The sequence below is a fragment of the Rhinolophus sinicus genome, chromosome 16 (genome assembly GCF_057876585.1).
Source record: "Rhinolophus sinicus isolate RSI-liver-muscle chromosome 16, RSI-T2T, whole genome shotgun sequence".
Taxonomy (NCBI): Eukaryota; Metazoa; Chordata; class Mammalia; order Chiroptera; family Rhinolophidae; genus Rhinolophus; species Rhinolophus sinicus.
The window spans coordinates 31,815,420-31,834,046 of record NC_142516.1 but is presented as its reverse complement, the minus strand read 5'-3'; the positions used below and the strand labels follow the sequence as shown (position 1 = coordinate 31,834,046).

At 49.6% G+C, this 18,627-nt stretch overlaps 3 protein-coding genes across 11 annotated transcripts; all 3 read right to left on the bottom strand.

Annotated features, from left to right (window-relative positions):
* Nucleotides 1-15: 15 nt before the first annotated feature.
* On the bottom strand, nucleotides 16-2,921 carry SPAG8 (sperm associated antigen 8). 6 transcript variants are annotated; one of them, XM_019729072.3, is made up of 7 exons: nucleotides 2,174-2,921; nucleotides 1,354-2,071; nucleotides 1,055-1,229; nucleotides 814-895; nucleotides 620-734; nucleotides 435-497; nucleotides 16-323 (listed from the first exon to the last, which is right to left on the bottom strand). In XM_019729072.3, exons 1-7 carry the CDS (start codon nucleotides 2,389-2,391, stop codon nucleotides 135-137), a joined length of 1,560 nt encoding a protein of 519 aa, XP_019584631.3. In that variant the 5' UTR covers nucleotides 2,392-2,921; the 3' UTR covers nucleotides 16-134. The 6 variants fall into 6 exon arrangements, with proteins under 6 accessions (XP_019584631.3, XP_074186797.2, XP_074186798.2 ...); XM_074330696.2 differs by having other exon boundaries at nucleotides 814-859; XM_074330697.2 differs by lacking the exon at nucleotides 620-734.
* Nucleotides 2,922-3,025: 104 nt separating this feature from the next.
* HINT2 (histidine triad nucleotide binding protein 2) lies at nucleotides 3,026-5,663 on the bottom strand. 3 transcript variants are annotated; one of them, XM_074330705.2, is made up of 5 exons: nucleotides 5,542-5,663; nucleotides 3,713-3,853; nucleotides 3,511-3,615; nucleotides 3,333-3,405; nucleotides 3,026-3,210 (listed from the first exon to the last, which is right to left on the bottom strand). In XM_074330705.2, exons 1-5 carry the CDS (start codon nucleotides 5,542-5,544, stop codon nucleotides 3,119-3,121), a joined length of 414 nt encoding a protein of 137 aa, XP_074186806.1. In that variant the 5' UTR covers nucleotides 5,545-5,663; the 3' UTR covers nucleotides 3,026-3,118. The 3 variants fall into 3 exon arrangements, with proteins under 3 accessions (XP_074186806.1, XP_074186805.1, XP_019584644.1); XM_074330704.2 differs by lacking the exon at nucleotides 5,542-5,663 and adding an exon at nucleotides 5,054-5,502 and having other exon boundaries at nucleotides 3,511-3,585; XM_019729085.3 differs by lacking the exon at nucleotides 5,542-5,663 and adding an exon at nucleotides 5,054-5,463.
* Nucleotides 5,664-9,551: 3,888 nt separating this feature from the next.
* Nucleotides 9,552-18,542, bottom strand: FAM221B (family with sequence similarity 221 member B). Of its 2 annotated transcripts, none has more exons than XM_088793085.1 (7): nucleotides 18,417-18,542; nucleotides 17,667-17,847; nucleotides 15,379-16,072; nucleotides 15,083-15,226; nucleotides 10,686-10,796; nucleotides 10,303-10,500; nucleotides 9,552-10,111 (listed from the first exon to the last, which is right to left on the bottom strand). In XM_088793085.1, the coding sequence occupies exons 3-7, from the start codon at nucleotides 16,070-16,072 to the stop codon at nucleotides 9,780-9,782; spliced, it is 1,479 nt and encodes a 492-aa protein (XP_088649211.1). In that variant the 5' UTR covers nucleotides 17,667-17,847; nucleotides 18,417-18,542; the 3' UTR covers nucleotides 9,552-9,779. The 2 variants fall into 2 exon arrangements, with proteins under 2 accessions (XP_088649211.1, XP_019584643.3); XM_019729084.3 differs by lacking the exon at nucleotides 18,417-18,542 and having other exon boundaries at nucleotides 9,552-9,628; nucleotides 9,992-10,111; nucleotides 17,667-18,373.
* Between the last annotated feature and the right edge of the window lie 85 nt (nucleotides 18,543-18,627).

The following is an 18,627-nucleotide window of genomic DNA, read 5'->3' as shown; positions in this document are numbered from 1 at the left end:
TTAGCAGACTCAGGATAGAGAGAACCCTTTATATAAAGCCCCTTTACCAAATACAACAATTCACTTCCTCTCCACATCTCCAGCACAGACAGAAATAGATTCCATATTCCACATCCCACTTCCCTCCTCAGCCCTTAGACAGTTCTTCCCCTTCCACCACCCTGTCCTCTGCCCTGACAGCCAAGGGAAGACATTTCTCCCAGTTGGTGGGAGTAATTCTCAGGGTCATAGGGCAGAGGCTGCCCCAGGGACAAAGGCACTGGTGTGGAGAAGCTGCAGTTCTTCCGGAATGGTGTGTCCAGTGTCTTGATGTTACTGACACCCTGCAGGAGTGCCAGAATGAGGACAAATCGTACTCTCTGCCAAGCCAGCACAGAATAGCCTCTTCCCTTCCTCCTTCACCCCACTCCCAGTGCCTAGTCACCCTCACACACCGGAAGCTGTGGTGCCCTCTGTATCCAGAAGGTTTCGGGCTGCTCCTTACGGTAGTCATGAGGCTGTAAGGGAGAGATACTGAATAACTCTTGGCCTGAAGCTCCCCCTCTCAACCTCTGGGCCTGCTGCTTTCCCACCACCTGCCAGAGCCCAGCTGCGCATGTGGGGTAGGATGGGTTCTTACCTCGGTTGGGGCAGGAGGCCCTGCCTGCACCAGTTCCTTTTGGTAGTCGTGCTGTGTCACAGACTTGACCTCAGAGTACTCCTTTGTGGGTTCCCGCTCTGCCTGCACCTCTTTACTATACAGTCCTGAGGGTGTCAAGGTCGTTTTTCCTGGTTTCCCCCCACCCTCCCTTTCCCCTTCCCCTAGACTCTCACCAGATTTGGGGGTACAGGAGCATCTCCAGCATGGCTTCACGCTTCCCTGTGGGAAGGCAGGGAGCGGATAGAGCAGGGGAGTCTGGTTAAGAAGCAGGCCAGTGAGAAATATTTTGGAAAAGGAAGGAAAATCATGGGGTTTTGCCCTTCTACCCACTGGACCATCCATAGTCCCACTAGAAATTCTTTCCTCTTTTTTCTCTAACGGACTCATTCTGGCCCATTCTCTCACGCTTCACACCTCGAATTGGCTGACAGTGGTTTCCTGGTGGCTGGTATGAGTCTTTATGGGTGGTGCTGAGGGGCGTGGATGGCTGTCGCTGTAGCGTTAGCAGTCCCTGGTGTCCATGTCGGAAGAAGAAACCCTCAGAGCAACCCTGCATGCTTGGGACTTGATCCAGGTGGTTTGTGGCTCTCTGTGGGCCCCAAGTTGAGTGACCATGATATCCTTGCTGGTGCCCACCCTCATCATAAACCGCTGCCTCTCCCATAGAACTGGGGGGAGCCTTCAGGAAAAGGGAGCAGGTCAAAGCCTGATACCTCTTCCTCCCAGTTGTAGAGAAGGCACTGGCCCCTGGGCAATGTTTCACTGAGAACTTTACGTTTCCCTTCAACCTCAGGGGGCTTCCATAGCCCTCGGGCACCAGGTTCTGAGACTTGCAAAGATTTCCAGGGTTGTTTCTGAGGCTCCCCATGGCGATGATTCCAGGGGGCATAATTAGGGACCAGGTCTGCCCTGGGATTTCTAACGCCTGGAAGAGTGAAGGGACTGAGCTCAGGGTCATGGCCATGGCCTGGACTAGGGCCAGAGTCACAGACTGGAGCAGGACCAGAATCAGGAACAGTGCCTTGACCAGAGCCACGGCCAGGACCAGAGCCATGGCCAGGGCCAGAGCCACTGCCAGAACCAGACCTAGAACCAGGAACAGGTCCAGGGCTAGAACTAAGGTCATTTGTAGTACAGGGATCCCGAGCAACACAGGAAACATAGACAGGCTTAAAGCCAATTCTCCCATGGCCTATCTTGTGGGTAAAGCTGGGTCCAGTGCAGGGCTCCCGAAGAAGACTGTCTGAGGAGGGATCCGTGGAAAGACTTGGCTCAGAGCAGGGCGCTCCAGTATTTGCAGATAAGGTAGCTGCTTTGGCTGTGGGGACGGCTGCAGTTGCAGCTGCCAGGGCCGACCTAGGACCGGGATCGGAAGAAAACGGTTCGGAAGTTGACCCTAGCCCTTCGGAGCTGGGCTGTTGGTGTAAAGATCTGAAAGAAAGCGAATGCGTCAAAGTTGTCAAAAGCTCAGCAGAGGAAATCCGCTAACGTTCCTTGTCCCCTTATGCCTGCAGCCAGAGCTGCCGCTCTCACCGCGACTGCGATCCCTCAGTAGAATCAGAGGTCTCCATCTTCAGATACCAGCTACCGGGTTGCCATAGGGACAGTAAATAATTCCAGGAGACTGCGCAGAACTGGAGGGGGGGCGGATGTGGAGGGTGGGGGTGGAGGCAAGTTCCCTGAGGGGCGGAAGTCTTAAACCTGATGCGGTGCGGGAAGTCGCTTTCCCTCCGGACTCCATTCGGCCGCATCCCTGGCTTTTAAGGTTCCGCTGGTCTAAAGCCTCGCCCTCCAAACCTAAGCGTGATTCTTTGAGCCTTTCTAAGGTGGCTGTGTTGGAGAAGGGCACAGGACTGTGGTATTAGACAAAAGCCTACTTAGTGTATTTATGTAGGTGCAACGGTAGCTTCACCTTAGCTCATTCTCAAAAGTGGGGGGGAGCTTTTTCAAACATGTTATGGATGAAAATGTATCAGACGAGCTTAAAGGCAAAATGGTGAGCTATAGGGATTAGCAGCTTCTTTTGGTGTGATTACTTTGCCCCCAATAGAAGGCCCTCACATTGACCACCCTTCTCCCAGATCCTCTTATAACTTGGATTGGCAGCTGAATAAGGACCAGGATTGAGCACATCTCACTCCTGGCACTCAGTCTCTTCTTATTCATTCAGGCTTATTCCTACTGCTGCTTGTCTAGAAGCTTGACCCAGGTGGACTACTAGTCATGAGGACACACGGATCTACGCAAATGCTCCTGTAACTACAGTACGGGCCTCCTTAGTGTCTCTTACTCAGATAATAGTCAAGGGGAATCATAACCTTGAATCAATTTTCTTTCTTATTTGTGGTATACATCTTTACATATATTTAAGACAAAGATCCAAAATTGAGGGAAAGCAAGTTTATTAGCATCACGGGGTCCCTTTCCCTCCACCCCATCCAAGCATCCAGATCTGGGGTCCTTGGTTAGTTGGTAGGTTCAACCTGGAGGCCACTGGAGCTGTCGGCCCCCAAGTACGTGAATGTGCAGGTGATACACAGACTGTGCTCCCAGCTTCCCATCATTGATCACTGAAATGGAGCTTGGAGTTAGTGGGTTGGGATCATGGCTAAGGTCAAAGATTGAAGATCATATTGAGAAGTAAGTATGAGAATTCATAGGTGAGGGGCTCAAGGGCCACCAAATCACTCACCAAGTCGGTATCCATCTCTCAGCCCCTCAGCCTTTGCTGTCTTCTTGGCCACAAGGAGAAGGTGTCCTAGAAGCTACAGGGAAAGGGGAAGGAGACAGGTAGATTCATTCACAGGGAACAAAACCTGTGCCTGAGTTCAGGGCTTCCCCCAGCTAAACCTTGGTCCTATTTTTCCCACCTGCTGGTCTTCTTCTTCAGCCTGGCTAATCCGAGGAATGGGTTTCTTGGGAATGACCAGGAAGTGCACAGGAGCCTGAGGAGCCACATCACGGAATACGAGACACTGGGAGCAGGGACAGGCCAGAGGCCACCACGTTACTCCAACAAACTAGATGTTATATATGTATCTCCTATGGGGATGAGTCCTCAGGGCACCCCACCTGCTGGTCCTCATATAGAATGTCAGCTGGGAGGCTTCGATCCAGGATCCTGGAGAAGATGGTTGGGGCTGTTCCCCCAGGAGCTGCCCGCTGGGCCTTGGCCACTTCATTCCCATCATTCACACCTGCAGCTCCTCGGACCTGAAGGTGGGTCAGACACACCCAAGGGAGGGAGTTGGTAATACCTTTCCCATGTGCTCAGTTGGGGCTGGCAGAGGCTGGGCACCGACAGTCATTAACTGAACCCTTCTGAGAACCTATTAGTTTTCCCACCCACAGGAAAAGTTCCTCAATTTCAGAGCCTCAGCAGCAGAGAGTAGGGCTAAAGAGTGTTGGGCCTCGTTAGATAACAGGCAGTATTACAATGCAGGACTCAGCAGTCGTTAATTTCCGCTTCTAAATTATCTAGGAAATCTAGCACTATTCAGGCGAAAGGATCCAGCATGACAATCTGGAGACTTAAGTCCCAGTTCCTATTTTACCACTGATTTACCTTAGATAAATCCCTTCTCTTGGCATCAAATATAAAATAAAGGGAGTACTTTGCATCATCATCTCTTAATACCACTTGGAGCTTTCCATTCACTCTACCTTGTTAATGTTTCCTCTTATTTCCATTGTTTTCTCATCTTTAAGCCATGTTACCAGCTTTATTCGAGTTTTAATACAATTCCCCTGTTTGACACAAGGGCCGGTGGGTTTCACATTTGACCTCTTAGTGTAACTTTTAACTCCAGTCCCCTGAATTAGTGAACTCAGCAGCCCCAGCCCCAGGGCATTGAGGGTAGGGAAATCCAAGTTTCTCCAGGACCCAGGGAAGGCTGAAGTCAGTGCTCTCACATTGTGGGACAAAGGGACGGGATGAATCTGACCCCTCCAGTCGCTCTGGCAAGTGGGAAAGATGAGAGGTTAACACTAGTACGCAGAAGGCCAGGGGCCTGAAGAGGGTCAGAATACTGCCTCGGAGAAGAGAAAGATCACTTCCTGCAGGGGGCACTGAGGGGGCTGCTCCAAGCAGGCGTTCGGTCAGCTGGGCTTCCGGCAGGCTTAGGAGAAGGCAGCAGCCTCCGCGTGGACCCTGTTCCGACCTCGGGGCCCGGGCCTGTGCGGGGAGTCACTCATCGCCAGTTCGCTTCTCTCGCGGCGAGGCTTTCGGAGAGGCTGCCGCGACCACCAGTCCCACCTCACCGCACAGCCCTGGAGCTTAAGCCTCGGGCTCGGGCCTCACGAGGCCGCAGGGCTGCGCGCGCCTGGGGGAGCCGAGGAGGGACGCGGCCCCCGGGCCCCGGAGGACGTCAGAGCCCGCAGGACACCCTCCTCGCCCCCACGGCCACTTCTCACCTGCGCCCCCCGCGGCCCTGCGACCGCCACAACCCTGCGCGCCACGCGCAGCCCGGCAGCCAGCACCAAGGCCGCCGCCATCTTCCCCTCGGCCGCGGGAACCTGTCACCCGGGCCAGCACAGGCTCTGCGGCCCGTAGGAGGTGGGGCTGCCAGGGAGCAGGCGAAAGGCAGCCATTGGCTCCGCCAGCCGCAGGGAGCGAGTCCTGCCATTCCATTGGGTCACACTCCTGGCCCTGCACGCTGCCCCATAGCCCAGAGGGTGGTTCAATTCACGCCATTGGGACCGCCGCCGGAATCTTTTCAGCCCATTGGCTGCTTCTGCCAACTCGACGATTTTTCCACTCCATTGGCTTCTTCTAGTCAGCGTGAAAGTTCCTTTTCCATTAGAGTCCCTAACTAGTTTTGCTATGAGATAGTTTCTCACTGCATTGGAAGAAAAAAGAGACCTAGAGATGGGATTTTCCTTCAGCTGGCTCTGATACACACCATCGGCCGCACTTAGGTTGCAGCGCCCGAGTGGGTGGGGCTTTTCCGTTATTGGCTCCTCCTAGTCAGGTCTTGGCCCTCCTGCTGGGCTGGGAGGAAGAGGCCAGCACTCCGTCACCTGCCGCTCAAAGCCTCTAATAAGACTGTAGACCCTTCACTGCATTGGCCAGCAGGAGGGCGGGGTCCTGATGGTACTCAGCTCTTATTGGCTCCAGGAACCACCGCTAACCCCAGGTCCAGGGCCTTTGGAATCCCGGAAAAAAGAGGCGGGTGGAGGACACCGGGCAGACGGGGCTAAAGGTGAATTGGGATAGGGTCCCTTTTTTTTTTTTTTTTTTACTGGCGAGATAGATATTTCCCCCACAGGGGCAATTTCAGCCCCTTGAACATTTCAGAAATTTAAACTTATCTAAGGGCAACTCCTTAATTTATGTTCTCGTTAACATATTCACTCCAATATGAAAGATTCTGCAGTTGTTTTAAGGATGGTTTTTGCATTTTTTTAATGGGCGGGGGCGGAAATGCCCTATCTTTGCCACACGACCAATAAGAAAATGTTCTTTCCTAATCAGAAAAGGTGTGTGATACGGTTAGCTCTGTGCCTGGCATTTCCAGTGAGTCAAGTTAGAAGGATGAGGGAAATGCATTATATAGCTAGATCTGAAGTATATTTCATTTTGCTGGAATATATATTTTTGACATAAGAAACGGGGTGTGTGTGTGTGTCACAAAATGCTAATATACTCACACCAGGTAAGCTTTAGTCTGACGTTTAACATGTAAGATAAAAGTCACCACTGTCTCTTTAGTTATGTTTTAGCACACAGCCTAAGAGATATAGGTGCTCAATAATTATTTGTAGCATGAATTACATTTGGTGTTTCCTTTAATTTCCTTTCATTATATATAATACATGCGTCGAATGTATTGTATATTATATTCTTAGTCTCACAGTTTTCCATATTATTACATAGTCTATGTAAATATACTTTGTAATGTTTGCATAAAACTTCCTTGAATGAGTTTATCATAGTAACCATTCCTTTATTGCTGACTATTAACTGAATTAGTTGTAGTGAATGGTTATTATGGCGCTAATTGCATATGACCAGTAATAAGGAACTCTTTACTTCTGGAGATAGTAAATTGCTTTCGTATAGCCATATTATTGTTGTTAGAAAGTCCTTTTTCCTCCAAAGGGCAGACATTTGACCCTGTGATTCCCCCGGGGAGTTCTAACAGTCCAGGTTGAGTTTTTTCCCTTAGAAGGACAGACAGCCTCCCCAAACATGAAGAAATGTAAACTGGCCTTTTCTCAGTGCCCTAGAGGCTGCAGTTCTCTGTGGTGCCTGTTGACCCCAAGAAGGAATATACCTGCCAAGAAGGACTCCTTGTGGTTAATTGGGCTCAAATTCAAAATCAGAGCCCAGCAGCCATTGCTGACAGGGGCCTCTTATACACTCTGCATGTCAGGGGAAAGCCACAGACTGAATGGCCAGTGTCCTGTTCTATGTTCCTGGTGGCTGAGCCCACCTTTATAAAGGAGTTCCTGGAATCATCTTTCAACCAATGGGCTGTGACCTTCCCAAATTGGAGCTGCACAGCTATACTCTTATTTGCATATTTACTGACCAATCAGAGCAATCCATAAGTCAATCAGAATGAGTGATTCTGACCAATCAGGACAGTGCTATTTGGACCAATCAGACTATAAATTTGGATTCCTCATTTGCATAAAAATAGACCAATCAGGGATAGGGCAGGAGCTTCCTCTATAAAACCAGACAGAGTGCACTTTTGGTTTCTGTTGGAGGTTTTCTCTCCCTGGTTTGCAAACTGTTTACCTGAAAAGTTTCTCTCCCTTTACACACCCCAGATTGGGGACTCCTGTTTGCATTGGTTTGGTGGTAGTGACTTTTGTTGACATACCTCTGGGACAGCATCTCCCTAGAGCTGCTCTGGAGAAGGGCAAGAGATAAAAGGAGCTGGGATCTTGGAAGATGAAGGAAACCAGCCAGGAGGGGTAGGGGAGTACAAAGCACTTTGAAACTGGTTATTTCTTTGGGCTCTTATAGAGAGCAGGTAGCACAGAGATTAGCCCTCTTTTATAGATCCTGAAACTGAGGCCCAGAGAGGGGGAAGTGACTTGCCTAGGATCACAGAGCCCATTATGTCAGAATCTTCTACTCCCCATAAGAATCATCTATGGACTGCCTAGCCACTCCCCCACATTCACTGATTTTGGCTTCTGGACTGATTTTGGCCTCTGGCCCACAATCTTCTCTAATCAAAGGCTTTGTGATTATTCGAAGTTGTCAAAGGCTTTGTGATTATTCGAAGTTGCTCTCATCTGAAAGCTGAAATGCTCTGCAGGTTCTGACTGTCTCCTGTACTTCAATTCCTACCACTACATCTGCTGCTAGACCTCATTAAAGACTTCTATTCCTTTGTTCTTTTTTTTTTTTTTTAAGATTTTTCTTTTTTTAATTGGGGAAGGGGAACAGGACTTTATTGGGGAACAGTGAGTACTTCCAGGCCTTTTTTCCAAGTCAAGTTGCTGTCCCTTCAATCTTAGTTGTGGAGGGTGCCGTTCAGCTTCAAAGTTGTTGTCCTTTCAGTCTTAGTTGTGGAGGGTGCAGCTCAGCTCCAGGTACGGTTACCGTTTCTAGTTGCAGGGGGCGCTGCCCAACATCCCTTGTGGGACTCGAGGAATTGAACTGGCAACCTTGTGGTTGAGAGCCTGTGCGCCAACCAACTGAGCTATCCGGGAGGCAGCTCAGCTCAAGGTGCTGTGTTCAATCTTAGTTGCAGGGGGCGGAGCCCACCATCCCTTGCCTGACTCAAGGAGTTGAACTGGCAACCTTGTGGTTGAGAGCCCACTGGCCCATGTGGGAATCGAACCGGCAGCCTTCGGAGTTAGGAGCATGGAGCTCTAACCGCCTGAGCCACCGGGCTGGCCCCCTTTGTTCCTTCTTTCAATTTGCCAATTGATTCCTGGCATCATTTTCTTTCCCTATTTGTATGGTCAGCTCCCTACATATCTTCAAGCCTTATTTTCCCAATCATTCTCCCTGACACTCTCCCATCAACACCCATTAATCTAAATATTTTGCTTCTCTGCTTTTCTGACCAGGTTCCTGCTTCCAACTGTACCTGAATCTTTAACTATCCACTGATCGTGTTTTTCTCCAATTCCCCACATTAGCTTTCCCAAACCTTCACCTCTCTTTTCCTGTCTCCTACTCCCCACACTCTTATCCCTCTCCTCGCCCTCCAGCGACTGACCTTATCTCCTACTTCCCAGGGGAACTTCCACAAGATTCTGCTCCCTGCAGCTCAGTGAAGATCCTATCCTTCCTTCTTTCCTTCCTTCCTTCCTTCCTTCCTTCCTTCCTTCCTTCCTTCCTTCCTTCCTCTTGGTCTTAGGAAGTGGTGTTTCTCCCGTCAGAGGGGATCCCTTCATCTCTGCCTTGACCTCATCCCCTCCCCCTCCATCTCTGGAACCTTGTCTCACAGGCATTTCTCTTCTGCATCTTTCAAGTTCTCTTTCTCTACTTGTCTCTTCCCCTTTTCCTTCCTAAAAAAAATGATTCCTGGACTCCACATCTCCCTCTGGCTATTGTCTGACTTCTCTCCTGCTCCTTTCATCCAAGCTTCTTAAAGACACTCCTGCCTCCACTGCACCACTGAAATTATACTCTCTGAAGTCCCCAAAGACCTAATTAGAAAATCCCATGGACATTTTTCAGTCTTTAGCTTACTGGAGGCCACAGTTGCATCTAACATCACTCTATCCTTCTTGAAACCCCCTTCTTGGCTTCCTTGAAGACACTCTCTTCTTCTAATGCCAGAGCTAGCAGCTTAAATGTGAGTGTGATGGAGGCAGATGGCTGGATGCAGCCTCTTTCCTGTGTGGTGCTGTCTTTCACTCCCAATAGGTGTTGACTCTAAAGTCTTAGGATTCTATCCCTGGGCTGGGCTCTAGCTGCCCCGTAAAGAGCCAGGTCAGATTCCAGTGGCTTCCCCTTTATTGCTGATCTGAGCCAGGCTCACAGAGGCTTGTGCGAGGTGTTGACAGTGTCTGTCCCTGGAGGAGGACAGAAGAGTACAGGTGAAAGGGTCAGGTATGGGGGTCAGATGTAGGGGGAGGTTGGAGGCTGTGTAGGCCAGGGGGCCCAGGGGGACTAGGTTGGGAGCTGGGATAGGCAGAGGGTCCCTGCTCCTGTAGGGCCTCGAAGTCAGAGTTGCTTATGATGGTTTCTCGGAGGGTAGCCATCTCTGCAAAAGGCACATAGTCTGCTCCTGGGGGTGGAAACCAGTACAGCTATGGAATGCAGGGGTGAGGGGGTGAGGTAGTCTTGGATGGGATGGTTGAGGATGGGAGTGCCTTCCTGCCTGGCCTTCTGACTACAGACCCTGGAATGGCCCCCATTCCAGGTTGCCCCCTCACCGTGAGGCCTCCTTCCTCGTCGCCGGGTCGCCTCAGTCTCAAAGAAAGTCTCGTGTTCCTCCCAGCGCCGGTCACAGGCCGCACAGAGGAAATTAGACTCAAAGCAGTTGCAGCAACAGCCTAGGGCAAGGGGACAGCCAAGAAAAGTATAGGGAATTGGGGTTTCTCCATGGGCTGACTATATGCTCATTTCTTCCTCACCAACCACAAACCCAAGTGTCTCCTACCAGCTCCCCCATCCTCGGCCCCAAACTATTTGCATCCTATCCCCACCCATGTCCACCTTTTACTCCCCTTGTCCTAGAAGGTACCTTTGACCCTGCAGGGATGGGACTTGGTAGCTGCGTGGTCTTCATGGCTGTGTTTGCAGCGACATTGGGCCCTCCAGGCCTTGGGGTCAAAGGTGGCTCGTCTCTTGAGCCAGAACTCACCCACCTCCTCTGGGCGTGATGGGATAAAGCAGAACATGAGGCAGCGGCACTGGCTCACTTTGCACGGCACAGATAAGTCTATGTGTGCAGATGGGGATAGATGGTAGGGTTAGACCAGCACCTGATAGCGCCTGGCCTTCCCATGCCAACCCAGTCTTCCACACAAATATACACACACTTTCTCTCATACATCCCAACACATGACAGAGTACAGTTATCCCTCCCCACTGACGGGCTGCGAGGGATAACTCAATTCTCCCTACCTGAGATGATCTGGTGCTCTCTCAACAAGTGTCCACAAAAGCACTTGGACTCATCTCCAATCCGGAAACAGTCCCATAGATAGTGGGGGCAGCGCCAGCCAATGTAGAGACCTGGGTGTGGCGGGATTGAGTAAGAAGGACAAGGGAGAAGGGAGGAAAAATAGCGTAAGCTCCCCAAGGTGTTCTCACCTATCTCCTGGTAGGGGGGCTCACCTGTCCCCTCAGGTGTATTCATGAGGACTCCACCCTCATCCCTACCTCTTTAGACTTTTTTCCTCTTTAGACTTGTTTCCTCATTGCCCCACAAATGTTTCATTTCCCTCCCCACCCTATCTCTGTCAGCCTGTCAGAGATGATTGAAGACAGTCTTCAGTTTCTGAGCAGGATGATTATAAATGAAATTTTGTTTGAAGATGAACATGAATCTCAATGAGTTCTCTGTGACTGTAGGGATTCTCATCTCCTTCCCTCTCCAACTTAGAGCTCAACTTTGCTTGGTTTCCTTGAAGTGTCTAAGAGGGAAAGGGAAGATGACTGGCCAGGTATAGAGCAGATGGTGGGGCTTGACTACTAATGAGCACGGTTGTTGAAGGGGCCTGAAGAGGAGGAGGTTCGGCAGTGCTGGGGCCAGGAGGGTTTCCCTTACTTCTCCAGGTTGGCACCTTCATACTTCTCTTCTGTGTTCCTGGTGTCATTGAACTGATGACCTCTATGAACTTGAAAAGGGCTGCCTATGGCTCTCCAAGGGTCAGGAGAAAGGGGTAGGGCAGAAGTCATGAGTGGCAAAGACCAAAAAATATAAGCTTGGGAGACATGGAAAGGAGGCATGGAAAGGAAGGTGAGGCTAAGAAGAATACCTGCGCTCAGGCACCAGCAGAGGCTACAACCGTTGAGAGCCTGGTTTCAGCAGTGGGGTCTGAAAATGTCTGGCTTCACGGTCAATCTCACCACAAGGCAAGAGTGGTGCTATGTAAATGTGGGAGGAGAACCAGAGAACATCTCCTACTCAGATTTTCTCATCCTCCATGAGACCTGAGAGTACCCCAACTTCTACAAGAATCCTATATGAGTCCCTATGGAGTGGGACCTTCAGCTCTAGGACTCTTATTCCAGTTTAAAGGCTTCAATGAAGTGTCACCTCTACCGAAAAAGTGTCCCTGACTTCCCCTGTCTAGGAATCCCTCCTCCTCCTCTTGCCTTCTGTGGCTCCTTGTGCTACTTTTATGCATTGTAATGAACTGTTCACTTGTATTCCTGTTAGGCTGTGAGTTCCTCCAAGGAAGCGTCTATCTTTTCATCTATATCTCTGGTTCTAGCACAGGGCCTGACTCAAAATAGGTGCTCAGAGAACACAGATGGCCTGACTCAATAAGTGAATGAGCAAATTCCTTCAGGAGGAAAGAGAAACCTGTATGCGAGGCATAACCTTGAAGTTCTATAAGGTAGATGAGAAAGAGTTAGTGTCCTCTAGTCTTTGGCTCTGGCCAGGGCCATACCCCACAATTCTGTATCTACTTGTCAGACTAAGCTTTCTTGCCTTACCCATGGTCTCTCAGGGTCTAAAGCCTGTTCAGATGTGGCTTTTGGCTTTGCTGCTTCTGTCCTGATGCTGACAGCCTGTAGTGCCAGGGCCCATTACACCAGGGAGCCTTGGTTGAAAGGATAGGCTATAGGCAGAGTCACAATGGGGGTGGGTGGGGGAGCCAGGATTCTAATGTAGGAATTCTGAATTCTGTCCATAGTAGCAGGACACACTGGAGGAGCAGGTGAGGTGTAGAAGTGGACAGGGGTCAGTGCCCAGAGATCAAGGCCCAGCCTGAGGGCCTGGAAGAGTCAAGTCCAAGTACTGATGTGGAAGTCAGTGCCCAGCTTTCAGATGAAGACTGGAGCTTGAACAGGGAGACTGTCAACTATACCTCAGACTCTATTACAGATGTCAGTGCCCTTAAAGTGGGACAGTTGACATCTGGCTGTGTATTCCAGAGTGGTGCCCTCTACATTCTCCCTGAATTCCAAACCTTCTTCCTGTTATGAGTGGACAAGGATTGGTAGGGGGAGGAGACATTATCTGGGATGCCGTTTTGATTCTGTACAGCACAGTTAATTCCATGATCACATAATCACATTTGCATGAGAACATTTCTTTATGCTTAGAATGTCTCCATACAACACATAGCTATTTTTACATGAAGGATGTCTCCAGCCCAGACCATTCTCCTGAGCTTCAGACCCATATAGCCAGCTATCTACTAGACTCTTTCACCAGTATGTTCCACAAGCACTTCAAATGTGTTATATCCAATGATTCCTTCGAAACCTGGCCCTCATCCTTTATCCTCTGTTCATCCCGCACATACTTAGCAAGCATCTACTCTGTTTTAGGTATTCAGTTATTGGCACCATCATCCAATCAGCTACTTATGCCAATAACCTAGATGTCATTCCAGGCATGGCCCACTCTCTTATCCTACATGTCCAGTAATCCAAAGGTTGGTTTTACCTTCTTAGCATTTCTCAAATTTGCCTACTTCTTTCTACCTCCACCCATCCACTTTTTACCTGTATTACTACCAGTGCCCCACAGTGTAGTCTTCCTGTCTCCAATTTTGTCTTTCTCCAGTCTATCCTATTGCCAGAGGGATCTTTCAAAAACACAAATCTGTTCATGTTATTGTTCTATTTAAAATACTTTAGCGCCTCTCCGTTACCCTGAGGATATAATCCCCGCTCTTGAGTTTGGCACAGAAATACCTGTGCAATGCTGCGCTTTCAGAGCTGAGCTGGGCTATTCTGCCCATCACTCCATGCAGCAAGCATACTGCATTTCTTACAGTTCCCTACCAGTGACTTGCCCTCTCATGTCTTACCATACTCCACTTTTTATGTGGCTACCTCTTCTGACTCATATTACAGATTTCAGCTGAGAAGTTCTCTTCCAAGGCTTGCTCCCCAAGCTCCCACTATTGGGTGCCACTTTTTTCATGGGCTGAGCTCAATTATAGTAATTATTAGAATGAATTGTAATTGTCCTTTTACTTATTGGTGTCTTTCATTAAAGTGTAAATTGTTTGAGGGATTTTGTCTTTGAAATTCCACCAGCACCACCACCTCCACGGGTAGCTCAATGCCTGGCACGTTGCTGGTGCTCAATAAATATTAAACAAATAAGAGAAAAGCTTACACTTGATATTTCTCTACAGAGCTCATAGACTGACTTTCCAATGACAGAAGAGCCCCAGTATTAGAAAGGAACCCCAAATATCTTTGTTCAGGATTGAATGACACTTAAATTTTAGTATCAAAATGCCTGTTTTAACAGGAAAATGAAGTCCAATCTCAAGAAGTGCAATGGCCTTGAAGAGTGGGACGTAGACAGGAGGTTCTGAGAAGGAGAATGAGGGGACTGAACAGACTCTACGTTTGCAAGAAATATAATTAAGAGTGACAGAAGATATAAACAAACAAAGATGTTTCAATGACTGAAGGAAGGCTGAGAAACAAATGAGATCACTGTGACTTTCTTGTCCAGGGGTCCCTGAATGGGACTGAGGAGAGTAAGTTACATTGAAGAGGTATAAGGTCATAGAATTATCTGGTTATCTTTATATCTTAGGCCATCTAGTTTTGACATAACTCTACTCCCATCATAAGGGGAAAGAAAGCATGAAAAACCAAAATGAAGTGACATGCACTGAATTCAATCTAGAAACCCCAGAATCCTCATAGCAGGTCAGACGGCCCTCTTACTGAAGGTAATCCCTATAGATATGAAGTTCAGTAACACAGGTACATAGGATGGCATGTGTTTACGCAGTACATCTGCACACTCTTTATATACAGACATAGAGAAGCACAGCAGGCCACTAACAGGACTGTCAAGGGTATTAATTCTGGAATGAGACTTGGAAGTGACAGGGCTAGAAGATACTCTTTGGTGGAGACTCACAGCTTTTGGGTACCCAACTGATCATGGGTCTCACATGCAGGGGTGACAGCCTTTTAATGGAGTTTCACCAAGGAGATGAAGGCCTTTTGCCATGTAAGAGCAACAAGTCACTTGGAGATTGTGTAGGGTCCTGGGCCATCTCTGCCTTAGGGTCCGTTGGTACAGGCAATCTGAGCCCTAGATCTAGGGCTGGCCTGTGGCCCTTCTGTTTTTAACACCTTTAGTTAGGCAACCTGTCCCTACCTGGGCTTTATGTGAATATCCCACTTTTTGTTTGCATCCATGCCATCCACCTTGGCCCACTTGCCTGCTCCCCTCCCGGATTCCAGGCAGGTGGCATTGCTATTTCCATGAGAGACAGCTATCCATTGAATGGGCAAGTTCCTAGAACATTGGGTTGGAGAATGGACATGGGCCTGTAAGAGGCCTCTGGAAGGCTGCCTGGGCTCACCTGTCTGAATGGCATTCAGGGCTGCATTCTTCTCCCATTGGAAAAGATGATTCACGTGAGCACCAAACTTCTCTCTGTGCATTGCCTTAGCCAATTCCACCAACTCTGCCTGCTTAGCAGGGACCACTGGGCTGACTGTGTAACCTTGGAAGGGAAGGGCTGAGTGACAAAGGGGAAGTGAGGAGGCCCTAAAACTAAGAGAAGGGGCCAGGTCAAAGAGTAACCCAATCCTTTCCTCATAGGGCAGGTGAAAGACAGTGAGTGATGAGAATGAAAAAAAGGGCAGGCGTAATTACGGCTAACTCCTTTTTTCTCCGTCTTCTTTCCCAGATGATGTCCAGGCTGAGCTGTGTGAGCAGTGCTTTCAGTGGCATCTACCCCCTCCCTGTCCTCTCCGTTCTCCTCCCTTTCCTTTTCAGGTGTGTCCAGGTGAGCCTGGGCTGAAGAGCCTGAAAGTGAGTGCTTTTGAAGGACCTCAGATTCAGAGATCTGGTTGGATCTCCTTGTCCATAAGACCTGACTGGACGAAGCCCCAGAGAAGAGGTCTTCCTTCAGAACTTGAGAGGAAGACACAGACACATGGCCTGGTGATGATTTATGAGAAGTAAAGTGTTTCTCTGGGACCTTAGAGATGTGACTCTCCAATGGGCTCTCAGGGATAGAGTGTTCTAAAGAGGCCTTGGAGATGGAAGGCTCCAAAAGGGATTCATAGGTGTGTGGCTCTAAAGGGGTCTCAGAGATGGAAGGCTCCAAGGGGGCTTCAGAGGTCTGGGTCTCTAAAGGGACCTGGTAAGGTCCCAAAGGACTGGAAGGCTCCAAAGGACTTTCAGAGGTAAGGGGCTCTAAAGGGGTCTCAGGGACAGAAGGTTCCAAGGGGGTTTCAGTGATAGGAGGCTCCTGTGAGTCCTCGGCTGAGGGGTCCTTTGAAGAACGGTGCTCCTCTGCATCTGTGGTGGTAGGAGGCTCCTCTGTGACCTCGTCTGCTTCCATCTAGTGGTAGAATAGAGTACAGGCTTCATTAGATTGGGATTGGAGGGTCTGCAAGTCAGGGTTCACAGTAGGGTATGGAGTTAGGATAAGGTTCTCAGTGCACTGGAGATATAAGAGGAAAGCAAGATGAACTCTGCATCAGAGTATAGTGCCAGGAGTTTCACCCAAGTGCCTAGACCCCCATATGGCAACTTGCTGTGGTTTGTGAGGGAGCGGGAGTTTAAATGGCTGATGCAGTCAGAATCCCATCAGTAGATGGTAGCAGAGGACCATGCCCCAGGAGGGAGCCTGAACATAGCAACTTGGCCAGTCGAAGAGCAGGGTCCTGGGTATACCTTAGAACTCTGGGAGTCAGCCTTTAGAAGCCTAGGGACTAGGAATACCAAGCCAAAGTAGGAGTTTGTTCCCAAGAGTATATGAGGATGCCACAATGGCAGGGTCCTGTCCACAGTCTAATTTTGTCTAGGGACCACACGCACCTTCCCTTGAGGATGACATTCATGTTCGAGGTTTCAACTATTTCCAGCTGTATGCCGATGACTCCTAAATCCATAATTCCAGCTCAGACCTCTTTAAATCCCTATACTTCACATTCATACCCCACTGCCGCTGGACATGGCTAAATAAATGTCTCACAAGGTATTAAAACTGAACTCTGGGAATTATCCTAGTCTTCTCTTTTTCCCTCAGCCCTCATCTTCAAATAGGGACGAAGGACTGTATTTCTCTCTCCTAAATATCCCCGAAGTCCATTCTCTCCTCTCCTTTCCCTGCAATTTTGTTTAACTTCTCATCATTTTCTACCTGGATTATGTAATAACTTTGCCCCTCTGCTGCCTTCCCCAGCATATTAATCCACTCACCCATTCTTTCATTGATTTATCGAAAACTTACACTTTTATCAAGAGCCTAATCTTACACTTTTAATCAGGCACTGTGCAAGCACTGGACTCAGTTGAAAGAATCTGGGAAGGAGACAGGTTAACTAGAATGACAATACACATGAGCTGGTGTTGTGCTGGGGTAAGTCCAGGATGCTGTGGGGAGGGGGCTGTGCCTAATTTATCTTGTAAGTTATATCCAAAAGAGAGTCCTCCTTAATGACCCAATCAAGAGCTTTCAAAATGCAGTCTAACAATGGCATGCCCTTGCTTAAAAATACTCAGTGACTCAGCCTAAGGATTAAGTGTGAATTTCTTGGCTCTGACATTCAAGGCCTGTCATTTGTAACGGTGTCTAAGGATTTCAGCCTTAACTTTCCCTGTGCCCTACTCCCCCCCCCCCTCCAGAGATACTAAATACATCACTTAAACTCATTAGAGCCTTTCCAAAGACAGGAAGTAGGGGGAGAGGTAGGATGGTGGGGAGGAAGGTGACCAGACTTTCAGCAAGAGGAAAAAGGGACCTGGGGGTGGAGAACCAGAGGATGGGAGAGAGGAAGGGGGAAAAGAAGAGGAGAAGGGAACTGGTGGGAAGGGGAGGGTAAAGATAAAGAGAATAGGTGGGGGTTGGACTAAGGTGGGAAGGGACAGAAAGTGTTAGGAGGGAAATAGGATGAGGGTTTGGAGTGGGGGCCATTGGAGAGACTACATACCTCTGGGCTTTGGCTTGGCTGTTACAAGTCCTTAGGTCAGGGTGTTGTCTGAAGCTGGGAAGCGGAAGTGTTAGACCCGAGGGAGGGAAGGCTCTTGGTTGTGGATGAGACCCAGCTTCAGGGCGCTGTGTGGTGACTGGACTTGCCTGAAGTCTACGATTTGTGGAGGAGACTTGGACACCTGCAGAAATTTGCAAAAGAGCTCTGGCCAGATCTGGGGGAAGGGTGGAAGGAGGGGAGAAGAGGGGATCCAGGGCCGATGAAGGAGGGACTTCACTGAATCCTCTGGAACCAAGGAGGGGAGAGAAGGCATCCGTCACCAGAGCAACCAGAACGCCCAGTAATCTCAGTGTCAACAGCAGTCTGATCACATCCCCGGTGGGTGAGGTCTCCTGTGTGCGTCTTATTGGACCTGGAGAGGACAAACCTAGAGGGTTCAGTTCTTTTAACAGGGTTTGCAAGATCTTTTTCAGAGTCTCTAGGTAGGGTTTGCGGATATCTCTGGGGACATCCGTGGGTCTGGATATGTGAGCGTCTCTGCAGGGTTCCTAAGAGACGTCTGTGCGGCGGCCAGTGGGGTCTGTGAGGATCTGAAGGGGGTATCCTGGCTTGGTGGTTTGGGTGAGAGCAAGGACTCAAGATAGCTGGGGCTGGGACGGAGTCTGTCCTCGGAGCCCAGCTGGACCAATTGAGAGACCAATGGAATAGGGCAGGGGGCGGGCTTTGCTGAGAAGGACCAATCGAACTGACCGGGGGGCGGAGCGCCATGCGACGTCAGGCCGAGGCCGCAGCCGCGGGGCCTTGTTATCGCCTGTTCAGCGCAGCCCGGAGTCGCCCAGGCCCGAACTCCCACCCAGGTCCCCGGCTTGGCTTCAGCCGGCCCAACCCTGGCCCCGGGCCTACGAGGACACCGGAGGCCACTCCACGGGGGTGGGGAGCGGAGCCGCGGGTCAGCTCTGCG